At 32.5% G+C, this 25,741-nt stretch overlaps 1 protein-coding gene across 2 annotated transcripts in view; it reads left to right on the top strand.

Moving 5' to 3' along the window:
- LOC132722994 (potassium voltage-gated channel subfamily H member 8-like) overlaps positions 1 to 25,052 on the top strand; it is a 118,652-nt gene extending 93,600 nt beyond the window's left edge. For both annotated transcript variants that reach the window (XM_060707641.1, XM_060707640.1), the window contains exons 7-17: positions 1,192 to 1,349; positions 4,128 to 4,323; positions 6,409 to 6,621; positions 7,836 to 7,934; positions 10,007 to 10,107; positions 11,333 to 11,582; positions 12,564 to 12,674; positions 13,922 to 14,034; positions 18,873 to 19,117; positions 20,022 to 20,122; positions 20,433 to 25,052. In XM_060707641.1, the coding sequence (XP_060563624.1) occupies positions 1,192 to 1,349; positions 4,128 to 4,323; positions 6,409 to 6,621; positions 7,836 to 7,934; positions 10,007 to 10,107; positions 11,333 to 11,582; positions 12,564 to 12,674; positions 13,922 to 14,034; positions 18,873 to 19,117; positions 20,022 to 20,122; positions 20,433 to 22,183 (3,338 nt within the window). In that variant the 3' untranslated portion in view covers positions 22,184 to 25,052. The remainder of the gene's footprint in view (positions 1 to 1,191; positions 1,350 to 4,127; positions 4,324 to 6,408; positions 6,622 to 7,835; positions 7,935 to 10,006; positions 10,108 to 11,332; positions 11,583 to 12,563; positions 12,675 to 13,921; positions 14,035 to 18,872; positions 19,118 to 20,021; positions 20,123 to 20,432) is intronic.
- The last annotated feature ends 689 nt before the right edge of the window (positions 25,053 to 25,741 follow it).

The raw sequence follows: 25,741 nt of genomic DNA on the forward strand, positions 1-25,741 counted from the left end.
CAATAAAAAATGTTTGTTTTGTTTAAGAAAAGACCAACTTTACTTGGTTTGTAATAGGGAAAGCAGCTTAAAAACATAATTTATTCATTCTTTTATACAAATTAGACACATTCGATAAGAATTTCGTAGATTTCATCAAATTTCTGTGATTATAATATTTTACACAAGGATTATCATAGTATATCTTTAAATAAACTTGACCCTCTTTCAATGTGAACATAATCTGCATATATTTAACAATTACAATCTTGTTTTTACTTTTTCTATTGAGTCTGTTCATGAGAGATAATGCCATGTGTATCTGTCACGCCCCCTTATGCGGTTTTCAAAACTATCACGCCCTCTAGCACCGGCTTATGCGGTTAACACCGGCTTATGAGGTATTCTCTCTTTTAAAAGTGAAGGAATCAATTAATGATCTCGGAGGACTAGAAAAAAATAACAAAACTATTCATCACTTTTAGGATTAATTTCAAAATATTTACTCTGACTGAATAGCTGACGGTGCAGTGCCGGTTGATCTTGGGCTGCATTTGTTGCATTAGAATTAGTAGAGTATGTTGACACCTGTAGGTTAAGTGTAAATCTTAAAATTAAAAAATAAATCGTCAGATTATTTGAGCTCTTGAGTGAAAGGTAGACACACTTACCAATATACCTCATGTCCCCTTTTCCGGTTCCAAAAGGCCATAGAATAATGCCCCTTTTTGCAAAATAATTCAATTTTAAAAACTAAATTTATTTTTAAATACAAGCAGAAAGAACATATTTTGTACATTCATGGCTGTAATTACCATATAAAACATGTGTGAACATAATTATTAAAAATTAAAATGATGTTTTGTTAAAAATCGAAAATCGCTTTTTTTTTTTATTAATACATGTAGAATTATTAGATCAATATAAGCCGTATTTCACTAGGAACCTTTTTAGACGTTATAAATTGTATGATCAGAAGGAAAATGTGTATCTTTAGATAAAGTGACGCAAGCAATTCCTTGTATGAATCTTTTGATAGATGTTATCCGGAACTCGGCAAATTTCAAAACAATTTTTACCGTTATAGCTTCACGGTGCACTACCTTTATCGCTTATTATCGATATATATATATACCTAGCTGTAACTTGTACCCTCGGATTAGATGACAAAACCGAGTGTATCTCCTTTTATGTTTTAATTTTTTATTACAGATATTTTGTTCAACTTTCGTACCTCGTTTGTAAATAAAGGGGGCCAAGTAGTGTACGAGGCCCGGCTCATAGCTATCAACTACATCAAGGGTTGGTTTCTGCTTGATCTTCTAGCCGCCATTCCTTTTGATTTCTTGTATATATTCAAAATTAGTACGGTAAGTGTTTTTTTTATTTAATTTATTTGTTGAACATGTATATAACGAACAGCAATGAAATGTGTGTGATGAGGGTTGATCCAGTACATTATTGGGAAAAATGTTACTTTCTCGCTTGTCTGTCAGAATTAAATGAAAAGTTCTTGGACTTAGTGTTCCGGTGTGGAGTGATTATCACAGGCGTGGTAATAACACAGCACGTGGATATTACACCGGGTATGTGATAATTACGCGGAGATTTGAGAAACACATTACTCTTGTTGTTATTATCTGGGAAGCTTATTGGCGTTCCCGTTATTATCAATTATATGTGTCATGTCACCGTGACGTCAATGAATCATCGCGTATACACCGTCGAGTATACACTAAAAATAGTCTTGTAAATAATATTTAGCCTAAACGTATTTATTTTACCTCGATTATGAAACAATTTCTTGAATCTGCTTCAGTTAATGACGGAACTTGGTTCCCCTTGTGGCTGAGAGGTTGCCTTTAAGAGTTAAGTCATCAGATTACAACCACCGTTTATCGCTGCGTGCGTAAAAGGCGACTAAATGGGCTCGAATTATTGGAGTCTGTGCATCGCTTAGCTACAGCAGATGGGTGTTGTTTTTACTGGTAACATTCGAAGTTAGCCAAAATCTTTTTGTTTCCATGTTTCGATGGTATATTACCTAAATTGTGTTGGTGCGCCGTAAATCAAACAAAACAAACAAGAAACTAGATTATGACAAGGGAATCGGTCATGAGTTTCAAGATGTTTGTATCGAGAGGCAGAAACTTAAGACACTATAGACCTTAGCTTCCATGTAAGGGATAATAAATTAGGTTGTGACCGTTACCCTAATTAAAACATCAACTTTATTACTTTATTACTTTTGTCTGACCATTTTGAGTATAGAAGCTTTTCCCATACATGTAGCAAATATTACCCCCCCCCCCCGGCCACCATTTTGAGGGTCATGCCCAATGTTTTATAAGCCTTAGATAAGACTGAATCTCTCATAATTCTATCAACTTCATGAAAATGGATACAAAATGTTTAAATAGTGGTGCCACAATAATAATTTCCTTTATATGTATATAATAATTGATAATTAACCTTAATCAGCAGTTTATATTGATATTTTTTCATATTTTGTCATTTATATTATCATAGAAAATTGACCCTCATAATGGCTGCCGCATTTATCAAGGGAGGTTTATATTATGGTAAAAAATCGGGTACTGTCTATCATAAAATAGATCTATCTAAAAGTACACAGAATATTATTTTATATAAGACTGAACAAACAATAACTAAAACAACATCAAAGCGAAATTCAATATAGCTTTTCTCTCTCACAATTTCTTTATTCGCATTGAGCGTGCTATTTGATGAATATTGAATATTTGCATCCCTTTTATGATTTGATTCCATTGCATAATGGAAAAAAACGAAATTAAAATTCTGTATCATCAATGAAACTGATGTCACTCGAGATATAAAGGTGAAGTTTGCAGTTTACGCGACACGACCTACATCATTTATATGCTATTCGATATAACAATTCCCATAAGTATAAATCTCGCGTTCCGATAAAATGTTCACTTCCGCATGCAGGTGCCCGTAGGTGTGAAAAAAGCAGATGCCGGTAACTTTAAAGGATAAATTTAATTTTCTACTTCTCTGATTGATAATAGTGTTGGAATAATTGTCATAGTTACTAATGAGGTTATATGAACATTCACAAGTCAAAACGTTTCATGTTATTATATTATTTGTTATCAGTAATTTTGATCAAGTTATATGTACGTGTAACTTCATCTGATCCGTGCCGCGTTAGTCGAGGTGTATCAAGTAAATAACCGTTTGTACATAGTCAAATAATTTTATATCTGTTACGGTATGAAACTGTTGACCAATTAGGGAAGAAAACGTGTAATATATACATGTGCTTAGTTAGTTAAACCGTAGTACGGTGTTTCAAGGGTATGGGTATTAAGTTCCTGTCAGGCTGCATATTTTTTCTAACCCTATGTATAACATATCGAATTTGTAATACAGCATATTTCTGTTTTCTGATTAGTTAATTTATCTATTTATTTCTGCGATGGATGTCAAAATTAATGCATACATTTAGAGTAACCGTGTATAAACAATATGAAAACCAGAAGCATCCAATGAAAATAGACGTTACAAACACATGGTGTAATCATTGGTGCATTATAATTATAAAAGCAGCGTTTCTGACTACTGAATATATTTTTAGACACTGCTGTTTTCTTTTCTTTATACCAGCATAACCACAACCATTTTAACTTTTATCTTCCATGATTGGTATCAATACTCTTCCAGTTATATGATAAAATATACGGGGATGTTTCGAAAATAAAAAGACAGTTCTGTTCCTGTTCAAAACATAATTGTAAATAAACGCAATAAATGTATTTGTATACCAAAGAACAAATATTTGTAGATCTGTAAAGAACGTTTATTGTTATAATTTGTTTCATTATTATCATTATCATCATCATCACTATTATCATCATTATCATCATTATTATTAGTCTTTATTATTATGATACAACAATAGACTATTAAGCTAATATGAATAATAAAAAAAGATTATAAAGATTTTCTATACGCTCGTTCGTACAGGAAATCAAAACTATTTTAACGGTCACGTGCTGATTAGACTAACCGGTGCATGTAATTGATAGTTTCTTATTTGTATGCCAATGTTAACTTAACATTTATTTACTTACTAATTCTCTATTATTCTTTCTTAATTCCAGGAAGCGCCTGTTCATTTGCTCAAAGTTGCTCGTTTAATCCGTCTCGCAAGGTTGCTTCAGAAGATAGATAGATTCTCACAGTATAGTGCCCTTGTGTTAGCTCTACTCATGAGTATGTTTACCCTACTGGCTCACTGGCTTGCCTGTATATGGTACGCCATTGGCCATGTTGAGTTCGAAGACCACAAATCAGCAAGTAAGACTTTACTTTATAGAGGTTGAAGTTTGCTTACCGTTAAAGTCGTGCTTCAGGGCATGGTTGGTGGCGATGAGGCCGTTGAATGTAAAATGCCGTCAATGAATGTAATCAGGGAAATCGAGCATGTAACTATTTCATATATTTTGTCTTGGGCGACCTACCCGGTCCGCAATTTGTCACTATGTCATGGTTACAATATATAAGCGATTGTATATACTTTATTTCACGTTTATGAAGCTATATAATTTTGGCGACTGAAGTTAACAAAATCATTGTTTATTTAAAAATAAAAACTTACAAAATACCTATGTGAACTGCACAGGAGAATTTTTTTGGTGTACAAGTAGTTCTTCAAGAGCGAAATGAATATGCAAGGAATCATTGCTAAACGATTAAATCTGTCCCTAAAAACAGCATTTCTTTCTGGACCATTTTATTTTATTTACGTGCAACACCTGTGCGTGTTAAATAACATACACATTCTAAATTATACGAAATTCGAATTATGTTTTTAAACTAATTCTTTAAACTAATTTTAAATTATAGATAAAAATATAAATTTATAATTAGCTCTTAAATAGATCAGCTAGTATGCTTAAAACAGAAAGATATGCAACAAATCATTAAGAATCACCAAGAAATAAATGATCGATTTTTATGCAATCTTTAGCCCGATTTGAGAGAAAAGCGTCGCAACGCTTTTTAAATTTTGGTTCATTTTTACAATAAGAATAGTTATTCTATATATAGAGAGCTACAGCAAATGGAACACTAATCTCGGAAAATTATTTCAAATCCAGTCATGTCAAAAATCCTCAGCGGAGTTCCTTTTAAGCATCACAGGTGTCACATTTTTTATGTTAAACTCATCAATTTATCATTTGACATGGACCTTTTGACCACGTCCAATACAACCTAATATGTCATAAAACACATATTTAACACAGATAGAAAAATGCGGTAATCACTGACACTAAAACGAGGTTGACGATGATGTATTAGCTGTAAAACGGCTTCTTATCTTTCCCTCACAATCACTGTAATCAAGTCAATCTGTCATAGTATCTATCAATTTATTTTTGTAAAGATATCTCAAAGTACATCTGTACTGCATAAAATCAGGTTGGGGATTTAGAAATGTGCATAAATTGCTTAAAATTATCTGATTTGAAATGCAATTCAAATTGTAGCTAAAATATAGAGATTACCATTGTTTGTGCATTATATGCCAATTATAGAAGCGCTGTTTGTCATGTTGATATTTTATGTATAGTTATAGTATAAAATGTATTGTCAATTATTTTTCACTTAATAATTATTACACGTGTGAACGTATTTGAACAGTTCAGCATGCAATGATAATAGCTAGGAAATTTGGTTGGCAACGAACATAAAATAAGACTTGCAAGATGGTTGAATAGTATATTGAGAAAACTATTCAATATCATCCATTTATCTAACTTAGCATAACATAACTTTGTATTACATAACATAACTTTATACAGCATAGCATAGCTAAAAAACTAAGTAATATAGCTTGCTGGGAACATTGAACAGGATTATAAACATTTCATCCGTATTTAATTACAAACTTACCTTCTTTGTATGAATAATAAAAAGAGGTGAACAACACAATTGCTTTAAAGCAGCATGGCTCTAGATTCATCCTTATGTTCGTGAAAATTTTGAAAATGTATTTTAAAGTAAAATATTGTGACGGTTTACAAAGACAATAACTGAATTGACACATTGCATATAGGCACTAATTATCCACGTAAATTACCAAAAAGTGGTCAAAATGTGCAAAAATAGCCCTTACTGCGTTAGTAACGCAGTAACATTATGGTGTTGAATACTGCAAAAGTCAGTCATTAATCGGGCGTAACATGTAAATAATTAATTAAACATTCATTCTGTTTTACTTTTCTTTAAGATCTTAATATATTTTTCTAACGACTGAATTTCTTTAAATATTTTGCTCATCTGGAGGCGTGCAGCTTTAAGCTGAAAAATACATTATATACACTTGTTCGTCGAAACCGAAAGACCTACTGTAGTAATGCGAACTATTTCTTTTTTCAGGCTGGTTGTTCGAGCTGAGTGAGAGACTACATCTGAATAATTATATAGGTGGTAACACAAGTGATAATGAGACCATCAAACCTGACATAATGATGAGTTATTTATCTGCCCTATACTTCACCTGTAGTAGCCTCACAAGTGTTGGCTTTGGTAATGTGTCGGCCAACACGAACTCCGAGAAGATATTCTCTATATGTGCTATGATAATAGGAGGTGTGTATACCCGTTTATAGCTATAATGTATTCATTTTACAATCAATGGATCTTGTTATTTTCGATGAGATATCATGATAATTCATCAGTGAAATATATGTCATATCACATTGTTTGAATCACAATTTGTATTTCATTTTTGTCTTGTTATTTTCGATGAGATATCATTATAATTCATCAGTAAGATATATGTCATATCACATTGTTTGAATCACAATTTGTATTTCATTTTTGTCTTGTTATTTTCGATGAGATATCGTTATAATTCATCAGTAAGATATATGTCATATCACATTGTTTGAAACACAATTTTTGTTCCCGTTCTATGCATTGATAGCGAAACAAAATAGAACGTACACCGGATACAGATTTTCATGACGTATCGATGACATCATACATTGAAATGAATTGGCGTCATGTTGTTATTATTTCTGGCCTTTTCTTACAATCAACTCTTTTGAAAATAACCTGCATTTTCAGCCATAGAAATCGATGGACCGTAGTCACAAAGTACTGCACTTATTCATGAAGAGTTTTTTTCACTTAAATAGGGAATATATTTGTGATTGGGGCTAGAAAAAGACTTGCCTCCTCGAAATAATGATTACCCTCGAAATAATGATTGCATGCACATTTAAATATATGAATTTAATTATAAGTATGGAAATTGAACGGATGAAAATTTTATTTCAGAGGCGTGAAAAACACTTCTTCTTGTCTTTCGGCCATATTGCTAATTTGAAGTAACGCCTGTAGCAAAGCGTTTGAAATTGCTAAATGACATTTTTCATACCTTCGTCTCGTTACATGTATATAGTATTTTACATACCTTATGAATTATGACCAATGAACTTCCAGCTTTTGCTCCATGTGATATTCTAAAAGAAATCATTATTGGATCCAATATTATCAATAAAGCCTAGTGTCCAAAAATCCATATCAAATCACTTTTTTCACCATCTAGCCTCGTTTCCATTCATTTTGCGAGTCTAAAGAAAACATATCAAATTCTTATTGTACTAAAAGTACATGTAACAAAGTTCTGTCAAAATGTCAAACATTTGGTGGTAAGTTTTTAAGAGATAATTAAAAAATGTTGAATACAATACTGATTATATTGGACTCGTACGCTGCTATGGCATATCGTTAAACGTGAATAATCATTTAAGAATAATAAAACAGTTGATATAAGATGAGATTATTTCTGGTTCCAGCATTGATGCACGCAGTAGTATTTGGTAATGTTACAGCATTAATACAACGTATGTACCAGAGACGAGCTAACTTCCATTCCAAAACTAAAGATTTAAAAGGTAAGTCAACTATTAACGGCGCATTATGACACAGCAACGTTTTTATTTCATTTCTCAATTTTTTTTTTTTGGTCTAATGTAATAGTTTTCAAAAAGTTAGTAATTGGCCAATAATCTGAACCATCTTTTGCTTCTGTTCCCTTTGGGCAATTAGTATAGTTATATTGTTTTAGTATTTTGTATGGAAGTTATTATACTACTTTGTTTACATTTCGCTACTTTCATGACAAATAGTTTCACATTGAGCGCTTCTTTCTTTAGATGAAAAGTATCTAACATTCTCTCAAACTATTATTTAAATGTTTAAAAATTCATATTTTCCCTTTCTATAGAATGAAGAAAATTTCGTTTCTGAGGCATAATGTTCCTTTAAAGGAACTCCACTGAGGTCCAATAGCCTAAAATGATAAAATTTGAAAATCTTTTTTAACCAATTTATACACTTAACTTTGAAAACCGAGTAATAGATAATATATAAATGTACACCGTTTTAAATTGATTATTTTTTAATGAGATTTTTGGCCGATTTGAGTGAAAAGCGTTGCAAAGGTTTTCATTATTTTTGGCCAATTTGCTAAATAAAAATGAGTTTTTTCTGGGAAACGGAGTGAGTGAATGATCTGAAATTTTGTACACGAGTTAATTGTCTAGACATACATCTAGTTATACAAAAATCTTAGAAAAAATATTTTCGGTCCCTTCACATTCAAACTTTCCCTTTTAAGCAGCAGGCCTCCAGACGATAACAGTAAATTTGTCGTCTTGCTTATATTTCAATCTCCCTCTTCAAAAATAATATATAGTTGAAAGAAATCGAAGAGACACTTCGAAATGTTCATATTTTAACATCATTGCTCTGAAAACAAACAGTTCGCTTTTCCGCCGACGGGAAATACTATCTTTATAAATATTATACTGCAGAATTCTTTCATCCGGGTTTTTTTTCTAGTACCACGTGATTGTGATTAGTTATAATGAATTTACACATTAAACCTTACTAAATCATATCAGTATTTACCGTTTACTTGAAATTTTATTTCAATGTATTTATTTAACCATCTGAAGGCCAGTTTGCTTTAAGGTAGACTTGACAATATTGTGATGTCCATAATAATATATAGTCATGTTAAATGAGTCTTTGTTTTATTTGCTTGGACTATTACACTCGTAATATTCTCACTGGAAGCTAGATAGACAATTTTCCGCGAGCGATGTCTTTTTTATTTCAACATTTATATCAGAATCCCACATTTTACGACTTAAATGACTGCATTTGTTGGCGACGCACTCATTGAAGCGTCAAGGGTCATAAAGTTTAGGCTTTAATCACAACGTTGTGTTAACAACGTCGCCATAGACACGTGCAGGATACACATTTGCAATTAACTCTTTTGTACAACAATTTAATGTAACATCGCATTGCAGCAATAAATGCAAATGAAAATCCACGTATATCTCGCTATTGCCTATAAGTCTCCATGCTGCATTCTAGCCATAATTCGAGCGTATTGTTATATTTAGGAAACTGTCATGTAGTAAGGTTTTGAGAAAACATCAAACAGTGTTAAGGTTCGAGGAAACTGACATATTTAGTTTAGGTTTGAGGGAAGTGACATATATAGATAAAGTTTGAGGAAACTGTAATATGTAGTTAGGGTTTAAGGAATCTGTCATAAATTATATAGTTAAGGTTTAAGAAAACTGTCGTATGTAGTTATCGTATGTAGTTATCGGTTGAGGAAACTGTCATGTGTAGTTAAGGTTTAAGGAAACTCTCATTCGTAGTTAGATTAAAGGAATCTGACATTTATTGTTAAGGTTTAAAAAGTATTGTGCACGGTTAAGGTTAATGCATGCAGTCATATACACTGTATAGTGAAAGTTTTAGGAAATGTCATACATGTATATAGTTAAGTCTTTGGGACACTACATGTCCAGTAAAATAAAGTTTTGAGGAACTGTCATATACATATATATATAGTTAAGGTTTAAGGATACTGACAAATAGTAGTTTACAATTTAGGGTACTTTCATATAACAAATAATAGATTTAACTCATATTTTGCTTTCAGATTTTTTCCGTGCATATGATATTCCAAAGCCATTGAAACAGCGAATGCAAGAATATTTTCAAACCATGTGGTCAATAAATAATGGTATAGAAACAAACGAGGTATGCATTTACAATCGTTAAATATTCCATTTTGTTAATTTCAAATACACATATATTCTAAACAACATGACTTGTTCCGCAAAAAAATAGACAAAAGGGCTCGTCCGTGGCCGAGTGGTTAAGGTCGTTGACTTCAAACCACTTGCCCCTCACCGCTGTTGGTTCGAATCCCGACAGCGACTTTGGACTCTTTCATGTAAGGAAGCTATCCAGCTAGCTTACGGAACGTCGGTGGTTCTACTCAGGTGCCTGTTCGTGCCTGATATACTGCACGGAAGGGCACCTGAGGTCTTCCTCCGAACGTCGCCAATTGACATATACTGTGTCGGTGTGACGTAAAACCCAATCAAACAAACAAACAAAACAGTTTGTGGTTACTTTGAAAATCTCGGTTAGGGAATGTGCAAACAAAATCGGAAATTTAAAATTCATGTGGAATCTTTATATACGTTTTTCAGCCAAGAATCAAGTTTAATAAGGAATGAGAAATATGTTAATACTGATTCATTTTATGCCTAAAATCTACAATATGTAGATGTTTCGTTAATAGTTTTATTTGTTTGTATGTAAATGGTTTATTTCTTTGTTATTTTCATAAAATAAATAATCCCTTAAATAGACTGCGAAATTCATTTGTATTTTGTTCTTTAAAACGTTGTACAATAGTGAAGTAATGTTATCGTAACGAGTGCAGCAAACATATAGCTTCATAAAAATACATGTATTACATTTTTTACATAGTCCTTATTAGATAACCAAGAAAGCAAATGTTTAAAACATGTCTTCATCGCAAGGTTCATAAACCTGTGAATACGTCTCATTATTCCATTTTTATCAAACTTCGCCTAGTATGTTTTCTCGTTTTGAGCAATTTTTGAAGATAAAATAATTATTTTGCACTAAACGAGAAAACATTGAATGGCACGAAAGTGTAACATTGAATATCCCATAGTCAACCCCGGATGATAACATCTGTGGATGTTTCTAAATTCATAATACTTTATTAAACACCGTGTTTATGTTTTAATGTTGGCTCGCTTCAGTCGGCGCTAGGTGTGTGGTCAGAAGCTTTCATTTACAACTGTCGTTCATGAACGGGCTCAATCTACCCAAGTCTTCAGTAATGCTTTGTTACTTAGTATCATTTTGGTTTATATATTTTATTAATTGCTTGCTTAGTAATTTGACACGTTAGTGACACGTGGTTGTTTTTCATGATTTGCAGATACTGAAAGATTTCCCCGAGGAAATGAAAGGAGAACTAGGATTGCATTTACATAAAGAGATTCTTAATTTACCAATATTTGAAGATGCCACACAAGGTTGCCTCAGGTCCATAGCTTTGCATACGAGAAAATCATTCTGTGCACCAGGAGAGTTTCTAGTACACAAAGGTGACGCTTCCAGCTATTTGTATTTATTAGTTAGTGGATCCATGGAAATACTTAAGATGGACATGGTTGTTGCAATATTAGGTAAGAATGCTTCTTTTGTATTACTTAAACTTATACGTGCTTGTTTGTGTTTCTATTTTATCGCCGATTTTAAAACATGTGTATGCTTTTGGTCATATCTCGGCGGCAGCTTTGCTAGATAGCTAACCAGTAATTACCAATTTCTCTGCAAGTGACTGACTACTTATCTCACATGATTTCTGAACAAGCGGTGATGGACAAATGACCATTATACTCCATGTCCAAGATCTATTGACGTAAAAAAGTTATACGCTTCGCCCGATGATCGAAGCAGCGACCACTGGATTACCAATCCTATGCTGTCCCTATTGACCACTTGATTACCAATCCTATGCAGTCCCTATTCAGCTATGCGGGCGGCCAATTTATATAATAATCTTAACATATTAACGAATGTTCTGTTTTATTTCAAAGTCATGTTTTTGTTTTTTGGTTGATTCTATGACTTTAACCATGACCATAATTTATACACGTGTTTAATTATCCAATAAGTCTTTGAAAAAAGGGGTTACCTTCTGTAAATATTCATCTCCTTAAAACATGTATTTCTCTTTACAAGAGTTCTAAATACGTGTCGCTAATAGGTATGACCCCTACACTTTGTCCATGTTACAAACGTGGCGCAAACGGTCGTGGACAGTAGGTTGCAGTTTAGAACAGGCTCTGTAATATTTGCAGTTTTGTCGTTTTGGGTATATCCTTGGAGACTCCGTGTTTTCTTCTTATTAAATTGCATTAAACCCCATAAGTTATTCAGTGCACATTTGGGATCATCTGTCTCCTGGATAATAGACATATTAACATGATAAATATCCACGATCATATACCAGAGAATTGCAAAAAGATGTTTGTTCCTTTAAGAACCTTACAATATGTCATCTATTATATATATATTAACAATTTACATATCACAGATTGCAAAAAGATGTTCAATCTTAAAGATGTCTACAAAATGTGATTAGTACACATATACTGTTTCAGGGAAAGGTGATTTATTCGGCGCAGACATCGACTTCAACGATCCAATTAGTGTTTGCAATTACGATGTCAGATCGCTTACTTATAGTGAACTTCAGTGTATAAATCTTAAAGGTTGGTATTTGTAGTAAAATAAGAAAATGAATAAAATGAATTCACCTTAATTCAGGAAACTGGAACATGTCTTGAAGCGACATTAAATTTCCCAGTAGTATGAAGTTGATCTTCAGAACATGAGAAAACTTAGGCAAGATAGAAAAATAATGTCTTTGATGTTTATAAAATGTCTTAAAACTACATTGCTGTTCCAAGAACCTATCTGAATATTGACGACTGGGCGGATTACACTCGGCTTAAAACTGTTTTCCCACTATGCTTCTGCAGAAAAAAAATAAGAAGATAAATAAATAAATAAGAAAGAAGCAAAAATAAAGTAAATTAATTAAAAGGTAGACTAGATTTATATTTAAAAATGCTACAACTCATGGTAAGGAATATAATTTTATGAAGACAATTACTTGTAGGAAAGTGGTCTGACTTATTTAATTATTTAAGCTGTGGAGCAGGGGCAAAAACTAAACCACAACATAAATCAAAACAAAACAAAATCAAAACAAACAAGCGCAGTCAATAGTATTCGGCGGCTTACATATTACAATATGATAGGATTCGTGTTCAGATTTTTTATTGGACTGAAATATCATTTTATATTTCCTACTTCTGACTGATAGAGTAATACTTGATTTTCGCATATAGATTTTATACTTTGAATGTAAACTCTTATTTAATTTATATAATTACCAATTCACCATATAATGATTATTCGATCAAAACGAATTGGTTTAAGTTTCAAGGATGTAAACATATATAATTATACGTTAAATACAATTAACGTTGTATGCCTCAAATATGTTTAGGCGTATACTTTCTCTGACTGAATTGAATGTTATATGCCTTGATGGTATTTTCGCTTGAAATGTTTCTAGCAGTAACGAATATTTCAGGCCTCACATATGTTTACTTTGGTAACGTTTCTCTGATTGATAAGCATGTACATGTTTCATGCCGAACATGTGTCTAATCTTGCAGTGTTTCTTACAGGCAGAAATATATCAGGACTCAAATATACTTGTAATGTTTCGGATTGTTATACATGTTTAAGGCCTAAAATATGTTTAGAGTTGTAATGTTTCATACTGCAAACAATAGTTCAGGCCTGACAAATATTTACCTTGGTAATATGTCAGATTGTAATACGTTTTTCAAGTCGTACAGATGATTACCCTTTGCAATGTTTTTTTTTTCTTAACAATGTTCCAATGTTTCAGGCGGAATATTTCTGACTGTATTAAATATTTCAGGCCTCACGGACGTACTGCTGTTGTACCCAGACTTTGCTGAGAAATTTGCCAAGGACATTCATAACGACCTCACGTATAACCTACGACAAACTGGAGAAGAAGATTCAGATGAAGTAAGTATATGCAAAACAAACTCAGTAAAATACATATCAAAACTTTGTGCTTTTTTCTAGGAAATGATAAAAAATCTAATTGTGAGTACAAGGTACTTTTTAACATGATACTTGGAAGCGCAAATGAAAAATAATTGAAATATTCAACACCAAACATTATAGTAAAAATATCGGCAAGGGATTTATGTTTAGTTTAGACAAAGTAAGTATACTTAATACAAAATATACTGAATGCAAACACTGACTTAAAACTTTGATTAACGTTTGAATGTATGAATTAATAAGAATCCAGCCAAAGGTAAGATTACCGTATAACTCAAACACCATTTCTGAGTTTTTTGTAGGTATTACATTTAAGACATATTAATTGTTTTTGCAAGAATACAAAAAAATGAACCTCCATATTAGTGGTAAATTCATATGTAAATTTCATAGAATTTGTATTATTATTAACTGTTTATATATATATGAACAAGTTAGAAAAGTGATGAACTTTCAGTGTATAAGAAAAACCAAATTTATACATACTAGATAAACAATAAATTTAAAAAATGACTTTTATAGAATAATAGCTTTGAGGCCGAGGAAGGTACATAATATTGCAATAATAAATATGCTTTATAGATATTATAAACTCATATAAATGGTCCATGCAATGGTATTTTCCAGCAAAATATTTCTTATTATTAACACATTATAATGAATAATTATCAAATGTTAGTATTATGTCATTTCAAAAAGAGGATCTCCGTCGAATTATGATATGTTTGCATCAAATAGCTTTCAAATATAAAAAAACTAGTAATTTGCAATTGAGAAACAAAAAACAAAACAAAAAACTGTGCTTGTGTTTCCAATGGCAAGGATGCATTTGCTGTGGTCTATAAAGTCCCATCAATAGTAACAATGTGATGTGACAATATTTGATTGTCAATGATCAAAAAAGGAGCTCAGATGACGGTGCTCCTTCGGGAAAATTACGCAGGCATAACACTTTCGAAAACATTACTGGAGAACTTAAACAATTCAAATAACATGTTTACCTGGATTCGAAACCTTCAATAAAGTTGAGGAAGGAGCTCGAACATTCTGAATCATCAGGGGCCTTAACCACTCTGCTACTGATACATGTGTACGTAATTAATGATAATTAAGATGTAGGGCGGTTACCTTAAGGAGCAAACCTTTTATCTTTCCTTTATCTTTTTTTCTTTATAATGGATTTCTGCATGGAGAAGATTGTCAATAATGTCAGCTGTATTACGAGGCCAGTGTAGTGAGGTGATTTCCCCTCTCTTGATTTGTTACCATGTCTGAATAACTGAACACACCACTAAACTGTTGTACCTGCAGTCTTAAACTGTTGTCAACTGTTTCACGGAATATTATTTCATTGCTGTTGGTTAATGCTGCAAAGTTTTAAACATTATACGATGTTAGATTTACTCAAAGTTATATTTATCGCATACACGAATCGATTTTGCGACTCCGTATAAACGATATTGCACGGCTGTGCATATATTTCGACGTGACGTCATTTCCGTTATACAAAATAGTGGACGCGCTAAATATGAGCGTTACACTATAGACGCGTCAATGAAAATAATATTCTTTTGCAGTTTAAACAGTCTTTTTGGGCCTATGTGCTAAATAGAATATTATATTTGTGTAGGTCCATTACTTAATATATTGAATTCGTCAAATGAAATAATATTTTGCTCGCCAGAGCCTGACATTTTATAATTTTATTCAACTCGTTCAATAAATTCAGTATTGAACCTTCACTCATTCAATAACCTCTATATAGTCTTTAGAATTGTTTCTATATACATGTATCAATTATTATCCGAAGAAGATGCATATGTTTTCAATCATTGCATTACAATTAAGTTGTAGTTTAATTATACAGAAATATAAAGATATAAATGAATTAGTGTGAGGAACTCTGTGAAACTGTTAACGTATATAAAGATTGAATTATTTCATAGAAAAAGAAAATGACCTGAATTAATAGTTCAACAATGAAGAGATGACTAAATTGGATTGCAGGTTTAAACATTAATTAGTAGTTCAATTATTCAGACATTTTATATCTTTTCACACACAATGACCAAATACTTTTGCTTTCAATTAATTTTTTCTTCACGATTTGAAAAATCACCATATGGTACCAAAATTATAACCAAAACATGCAGTTGTGAATTATACGGCATACATACGGACTGGGTATTTTATTACCAGTAATCATCTCAATATGAGCCGTGTCATGACAAAACCAATATAATGGGTTTGCGACCAGCATGGATCCAGACCAGCCTGCGCATCCGTGCAGTCTGATCAGGACCCATGCTGTTCGCTATCAGTTTTTCTACTTGTAATAGGGTTTGTAAGCGAACAGCATGGATCCTGATCAGACTGAGCGGATGCGCAGGCTGGTCTGAATCCATGCTGGTCGCAAACGCATTATGTTGGTTTTGTCGTGACGCGGCTCATATATTTTTGACAAATTATAATTTTTGCTGTAGTTTGCTGTACATTGTCGCAACAATGTAGAGAAGTTAACATTGCCAGACTTTGGATATTGTGTGCATTGATATCATTTCTATCACAGGTTGATTAAAATGAGTTAATTTTAATATTTGAATGATCTAACTTTGTTTTTATTTATTTAGTGCACTTACATATAGATATATATCTACAGTATATAACATTTTACCTACGGCCAGATATCACGTATTTTAATGGCGGATGATAACACATGAGCACATACATGTATATAATGTTTATATTCACGTTTCTTTGAGTTTTGGAGATCCAATTATGCCACAGAATATACTTCTTGGAGTTATTATTGACATTTTCTATATCTTATATTTTTGGCACATGTTTACTTACTTTTGAATTTCAAACAGCGATCAGATACGAAATTGCGTAAATAGTTTCCTACGACATTGAACCAAATAAAAAAATCACCGCCTTTATTTCATTTAATGTACCATTTAGTGTCACGTGATATGTGGTCCTATAACTTGATTCTAATATATTTATTGACTTCATTGTTTTGATTTCAATTTCTATCTTGTAGCTGCTCGGCGTCCTTATTAACTTTTCAATAAGAAATAAACATGTACATGTACATCAATAAAAGGTTGCTAAATAAGCATTTTAGAACAAAATTGCATGTCGCGAGAGATGCACATGTAGTCCGTTTTAATAGAGAATATAACTAATTATTGTTGGAGAAACAAACAAACGAACAAACAAACAAATAAACAACTTATATAACCTGTAATGCGTTGCTAATGCAAGTATTCTTTTATACAAGTAGATCAAACCAAATTGTATGAGTGTCACAATACTTATGGGATTTTACTGCTTCTATACAATTTCCGCTAATATGGGATAAATACGAAAGACCAGCGGTGACATTTCAACTTCATGAATTCCCGATTTCATCTTCGTGAATTCACAATTTTTACTCCGTGAATCAAGTGTTCAACATACGGAATTCACGAATTCACGATTTTAGCTTCATGAATTCACGATTTCAACTTCACGAATTCACTAATTTCAGCTTCATGAATTCACGTTTTCAAAACAAAATATGGTTAAAGGAACGCTGCGTTTGTCAAAATGAGTGATAATGAGATTTCGAATGTTAGTGGATTTCTTTTTATTTTGCATTATGCGCATAAATCACTTTTTACATTAATTTTGGTAACGAGAAATTATAATATTCTTTATTCTAATTCATTTGTAGAATGAATATTTGATGCGATACTTTGAATGAATTAAAATAGGACAATATTGTTCGTGTTAATTTATTCTATACAATGTCAATTTTATTCCATACGTTTCTTTTTGATAGAAATGCATGCATACATTATTTTAATGTTTACCGACATATATATCTGAAAATTATCAACATACATGTTAAAAATGTTTCGTTAATATTTTTAAATAATGATAATATGAGTGATTGACGCTCTTTAATTTGCTTGACTTTCAGGAACACAATAGTTTATAATTATGAATTGACGATGAGTTGCCTATGTTAAAGAAATCAGCTTCACATTATTTCTTAAACCATTGTAAAACGTGCCTGCTTGATAACGATATTTTAAGATTACATTCCAGAAGGTCTTTCATTCTTACAAAGTTGTGATATTTCATGCATTCAGAATATTAGAATGAAATGTAACTATGGTGGCTGATTTATGCCATGTCGTGTGTATGCTCCGCGGTTCGCCGGGCGAAAACGCAAAAACAACCACTTTGTAGTATGTTCGAGTTAAGCATAGCGCCCCTCGGAGCAAAATTACACTTTGTGGTAATTCTGTATTTTCGTCTGGCGCCCCGCGGATGACACAAATCACGATATGCAAATCAGTCATCTGTAAGTTAAAAGATTACATTTTTGTTACAAATAATTCACATGCCATTGTGTTACATGGAATGAAACATAATAAATACGTTTTTCATCATATTAATAAATTCGAATCACATTTAATTGATGTCATTGTTTAATTTAGTGTTCAGTCACTCAGATTTCATCTGGCCGGCTTATTAAAAGTGAAGTTTATAAGAATGAGCAAAAAGTAATTTTCAAATTGTGGAGTCTCTTCATTTTTAAATACCTGAATATTAAATCCCAAATTATGCAAATACATGTATATCTTTCTTCTTCAACATTTATACATTATACCATGTAAAAAATCATATCTTACAATTATGGTTGCATCATGACATTTATATTTAGACAATACGTTATCACAGGTAACAACCACGAATCAGTCAATTTTCCAGTTTAAATTAATGTACCATCTTCTCACTTACAGGAGACTACAAGCAGCCCCAAAACAAGGGTATGTACTCTACCTTCTATATCTGAAGACGATGAGTTGTCGCCCTCAGACGATGAAGACGACGAAGAGAAAGGGAACGCCCTGGAAAAACAAGCAGATGATGACGACATGGAACCCACATTTTCCAACCAATCAGTGAGCTCCCCGCTTCTACCGCCACCAGGAAGACTGTTCCCAAAGCTTCCAAATGGAGATATAGCTATTGATTCGTTGAATAGGTAGACATACATATGTTATATGTGATCTATAATGTATGAAATTTAAATGCCAAGTAACGTAAGTAAATCCCCCATGTGCATTATCACTTATAGATAGCTTTGACAAATAAAACCCAGTATAAACATAAGTAAAAGCTAAATATCAATCAGCCGTGTGTCTGCAACCATACAATCATACAACTTGACATGCATATTGTTGTTTATCGGCGGCCATATAACCTGACAAATTGTTGTTTTTTGTGGTCATATAAACTGACAGGTTGTTGTTTATCTGCGGCCATACATTCGAACAGATTGTTGTTAACATGTATCTGCGTTCACTTCAAACTGACTGGTTGTTGTTTATCTGAGGCCATATAAACTGATGTATTGTTGTTTATTTGGTCATATAACCTGACAAAATGTTGTTTATTTGCGGTCATACGTTCGGAAAGATGATTTATATTCTGCGTCCAATTCAAATTGACATGTTGTTGTTTATCTGCGGGCGTATAACCTGACGCATTATGATTTATCTGTGGTCATACAAACTGATATACTGTTGTTTATTTGCGTCCAATTCAAACTGACAGGTTGTTGTGTATTTGCGGCAATATAACCTTACGCATTGTTGTATATTTGTGGTCATATAACCTGATAGACTGTTGTTTATTAGCGGTCATACGTTCGGAAAGATAATTGATTTTTGGGTCCAATTCAAACTGACAGGTTGTAGTTTGTCTTTTGCCATATAACCTGTGTTCGAATGGCACATGATGTCTACCCCCACCAGCAATGTTGTAAAGTCGCCATATGACCTTTACTGTACGGGTGCAAAAAACGTTCATTCCACCTTTAATTAAAAATAGTATTCAAAGATTTATAATAATTTACAAAATAAGAAAAATGACCATATTTATTTTAGTCCACCAACTATTCGACCATGGGGTATTCGTAGAACAAGTGGACTCTTGAATCGACAATCGATGAAAGAAACGAGAAAGATGCGGCTAGGCCATCAGCCGGGTAAGATTTGTTTGCATTCCTCTAAATGTAGAATTAACTCTTTTCTAAATAATAATTTTATATTGTTTAATTTGGAAAGTACATAAAGGCATGTGCGTGCTATTTAATTTCTTTGTTGTTCACATATTCACAGAGCGTACGTAATATAAAAGCCATTTTTCGTGTATAACGACATGTTTACAAATCTGTCAAATTATTTGGGGTCGGCTTTTTAACTGTAATGGCTAAACAATAAATAATTTATAATGTTATTTGTTGATTTAACGTGTTTATAGTTATATTTCGTCCAATCTTATTGTTTTACTTCCAGAAACTAATGAGAAAATAATACCACATGTCCAAAACTTACAAAACGAGGTTGAAGGAACAAAGGCAGCCATTAGTAAACTTGAGAGAAAAGTCAACAAAATAAGTCAAGACATTAGTTCAATTGACAGAAACATGAGAGAAATTCTTAAGCATATAACAAATGCGTCAAAAATGTCACCACTGGAGTCTTTGGCGCCAGTGTCCCCGAGCACGCCATGCCCGTCTTCGACGCATTTCAGTTTTGACTTCCACAGTAATTCAGTAAAGCGTGCGCACGAGAATAAACAAAGGTCAGCGTGTGAAACTCTAAGAGAAACGAAATCGGACGATCGTGTTCTGCTTCACGTGCAAAGTGAATGTGCTAAGGAATGTGACCCTGATATTGCACGTGAGGAATTTAACCCAAGGCGGAGGAGTAGTTTACAAGTACCATTGTTATTAAATCCGCACGAACTTGTAGGTAGAAGACATAGTGATGGTACAAAAAAGAAAAATATTAGAAATCAGTTTCAAATAGGAATGCCAATATCGAAGAGTGAGTATAATGTAAGAGCGAATGACAGAACGGGATTTAAAGAAACAGACCGGTTACTAGACAACAGTGATGACATAAGTTACACGGAGAGTGATTTTACAGGGTCTTATGGGAATATTACAGATAATGTGATTCAGACGGATACAGAACGAGATAATACAAGCATCGCTGGAAAGAGTGAAGAAGGACTTAATTTTATGGACAAACTTGAAGAAATTCATTCGGATACTTGTAAATCTCCCCTTGAACTTCGAAGAATAGTAGACGCGAGTGATAGAGATAGCAGCTGTGATACAGATGTGATAAGAAAAAGTTTCACTTTAAATTCAATTAAAGACACGCCAAAACTGGTAATACATAAAGACAAAAGCATGCCTGCAATGAAATATCACCAGGCAGAAAGACCTCAGTATTCTGATAAAAAAGATTCATTTGCAGATAAGTCTGCAATATTCCTCGAAACATTACAGTCATCGCGTAAGAGTAAAAGTTGTGTGGAAATATCCCCGAAACCAAAACGATCAGATTTGTCAACAAAAGCAAAAAGTTATGACATTCTTGAAACGGAGTTCGGTGCAAAAACACCAAATGAGGTACGCACAATTCATGTTAGGACAAAACGTGATTCTTTAAAAGACTCTAAGCAACCTAAAGATTTATTTGAAACAGGAAAGAAATGCTTTCAAACTATTAATGATAAAATATGTGAAAAAGAAGCGTGTCCATCAATAAAAGAGGTTGAAACAAGTTTAACATCGGCTTGGTTCAATGACAAAAAAGATATAGCATGGTCTTGTCCAAACGATAGTGTTCTTAAAGATAATAATGTCTTCAATGAAGACAGACACAAAGACCAGGGTTTAGACAATTCAAGAGCGGATTCTGGACACGTGAGTCTTCTTGACAATATAAATCTTGAGTCGGACAGGACTGACGTTTGCTCTCATGAGAAAAATGACCTGATGGATCATACTGATTGTTTTGAAACCGGTAATAAAATAAGTCCGTCTGTTGGAATGAATTCCCATGAAAAACTACGGCGACTTAAACCTGATGTTTCTCCAGATTCGTGGACAGATGTGAGTGAAAGTCTTATAACGGACAGTGTAAAAACTGAAGATGAAACGGTGATAGATATAGACACTGACTCGCCTGTGATAAATAACTTACATGGACCATTAGTAGACACATCTGTTACAAAATCTACAGACCTATAACACATGTGATTTTATTTAATATTTTCTTACAATAATGTCTTTATAGAATGATACAAGGTTCCTTGTTCATATTTCAGAACCATGCTACGCTAGATCAACTTAGTGACATTATACATTTACTTGAAGTAACTGTCACGTCCAACCGACTTTTATATTTAATTATTTTATCTTTACAAGCAAAAGATAAAAAGATGATTTCTTAAGTACCATTTGAAAGATTTTTTTTTGCAAAATATAATAATTTATATAATTCTAGTCTTTTTAAACACATTATGAATAAAGTTTTGTAATACAACTGATATTATTAATACCTACATAAGAATGTCTAAGTACAGGAGATATAAGGCTGTTATTGTAAGCACCAACTTCCACAATTTGGCTACATATTCTATTTACATTAGTCATGTTACATACAAAAGATGCATTATGTACCCATATCTGAATCTAAAAACAGGCCGATAAACAAGTCACGACTGTGCTTCCAAATTTTGAATAATTATTTTTGGAATAATGTTAAGAATAATTCCAAGATAACATTTTAAACCTTTGCCTGTAAATGGTGACATAATCTACCCATGTGACCAGTGTAGATCTGCAGGCACATCTATACCGTCTTATCATGGTGTGTACACTGATTCGGCACGCATTTACGTGCACTTTAAAGGAACTGTACTGAGGTCAAAATGCAAAAAAAAATCAGAAATTTTGAAAATCTTACAAATATCAAGTGAAACACTTAAAATGGAATAACCTCCAAAGAATAACAAAGAAATATTTTGAAAAATGATTGTTCATGCGATTTTTAGCCGGATTTGATTTTGATTTTTTTCATTTTTGGGGGCTTTTTTCTAAATAAAAATGAAAATCAAAAACAAGATGTGGAAATAAGCTGAATTAACGCACAATTTATTGGAAAAGACCTAAGTCAATTGGTACACAAATCTTGGAAAAATATTTTTATTTTCTGTCCAGTCCAGTCAAAAAACCTCAGTGGAGTCCCTTTAAATAAGATTTTCACTAAAAGTAATGAATGTTTTTGCTCAGACTTAAAAGTCTATTTGGGATATTAAGCCTGGTAAAGGGTTTAAAATCGGAAATAAGATTATCCTACTAGTAGGGAGAACATGTGAGTACACCAAAATGTTTCGTTACTTTTGATGCCTGTTTATAACATATCTTAATTATCATATATTATCTTATAATAGATTCGCTGGTAATAATTCGCGCCGACCGTTAACTTGTGATCTTGCAGCTGTAATTTACCAAGTCTTTCTTTGTATGTTCTTTTTTTTTCTTCATCATTGCTGTCATTGTGCGTTACAAATTGTTCTTAATGATCGTCGTTTATTGTTTGTTACACTATTAAAGTGACTAGTAAAGCTTACATGATACACGCGTGTCATTTTGTCATACTTTGCCAATTGTTTTTTGTATATAACAAAGAAGAAAACCGAAACAAAATACAGCGTCCTTTAATTGCCATTTTCAATACATATTTAATGCGGCATGTTACAAAATTTTCCGATTCTTATTTTCTTTTTACATTTAAATCTTTTAACTATTCAAACAATAATCTTAAACGAATTATGCTTTTTTGATGAAACTGAAATATTTCGAAACAAATTACCTTATTCTGAGACACCAGCAAGTAATATACGTTTTTCATTGTCACAGTGCTATTTAAATTTGGGCTATGCTACATCTCTTAAGGTCTATCTACATCTTTTGTCGACCTGATGACGTCATCTAGAAAGTTTCATTATTAAAAATCCGCTTGGACTTACATAAGTAAACATGGAATGTAAGGTATTTTTACATTGTTACATTATTACGAGTGAATTGACAGAAGAAGTTTTAAAATATATTTTATTTATTGTTTAAAAAAAACTAAACATTTAAAACTTTTTTACTTGTTTCTCTAAATGCAATGTTGGATACAATATGAATACATGATTTATGTCTGTTTAAATAACTCTTGTGTGCTTATACGTCCTTATTTTTGCAAAGAATATATGAATATATGAAAGGCACAAAACAAAACATAGTTTTAAATATCATTCACTATATGCAGCCGGTGTTTATAATATCAAAGGATACTTTCACTGAAAGCATCGTTTACTTTATCTTTGTAAGACATTCAACTTCTATGTTTTCAGTCCTTTGGACCTTAGTTGAGATCCTTTATAATACATTAAAGGAACTCCACTGTGATCCAAATCCTAAAAAAAACCCATGAAATTACATTTCTTACATAGATCACCTCGAGAACTTCAAACAGAAGGATATAGAAAAGATAATTTTTTGTGTTATTCTTGGTCCATTTTTTTTGTAAAAAGCATTGCAACGCTTTTAATTTCAGGTCATTTTTAGCAATTACAATATTCATTCTGGAAAAACGAAGTTAGCAAATGATCTGAAAATTTGCACGTAACCTATTGGTACAGACTCGCATCAAATGGAGCATTAATATCGAAAAATTATTTCAAGTCCTGTCATGTCAAAAAAAATCCACAGTGGAGTCCCTTTAAACAATTATTACGATTTGAAATGCGTCACTATTTTTGAATGTCAATTTATACTCTTCACAATTTACAATGTCTTACTGCTTTACAAGCTTTCAAGTGTTCAATTTAAAACTGCCAGATTAATTGATTTCATTGTTTTAAAGAAACAAAACTGAGGAACCCTCGGTTATTTTGGGTTCCCAATATCCCCCGAATTTTACATGATTATAACATAGATGAATATTTCTTAAATCGGTTGTTTCTATTGTTATTTACCTACGATTTTACATTTTTAAGCATTACATATGTTTGTTAACATTTTGTTATATATTTGATGTTTTATTCCAAGCAAATAAATGATTTGATAATTGAAATGGTGTTGATTTTATTTGTTGATATATATTTTCCATATGATTCATCATTTAAACACAGCAATGATGTTGTCACGACAACAAAGTTTGTCTTGCCGCGCAATTTCTCAGACTATCCGAAATGAATGCAACTTACAGGAAACGGTGATGCGGTAAAAATGATGCAGGATGCGAGTCGCAATGTCGGTATACTCACATATGTAGCTATTGCATTCGCTCATAATATTATAATATTGATTGCAAGTTTGGTTTCAAGTCATACGCACAATGTCATATGATGACGTTTTAGAAAGAGTCAAGATTGTAACGCCAAACATTTAATTAGCCACCCGGCGATTGCACCAGCAGTGAACCATTGACCCTCCGTTGGCAAGCTTTATAGCTCAACAAAGAACAAATTTCTTAATCATAAATTCAAACTTTCGGACAGGATGAACCAAGAGCTGTCCAGGGCAATTGACTTAATTCACTCGGACATAAAGACTGCTTCTATCTTTCTACTCCAAACGTACACTTTATTTTATTTAAACAGCATAAAAATGACCTAAAAACAACATTCTTGAAAATAAAATGGTTTTAGAAAGCATAATATGGACAGAATTATCATCATATATTTCTGTATAACTTCACAAAGAAAATTATATACATGTTTTACCCCACTGTTGAGCGCGTGAGACGATTGC

The sequence above is a fragment of the Ruditapes philippinarum genome, unplaced genomic scaffold (assembly GCF_026571515.1).
Source record: "Ruditapes philippinarum isolate M1 unplaced genomic scaffold, ASM2657151v2 ctg1274_1_1_1_1, whole genome shotgun sequence".
Lineage (NCBI taxonomy): Eukaryota > Metazoa > Mollusca > Bivalvia > Venerida > Veneridae > Ruditapes > Ruditapes philippinarum.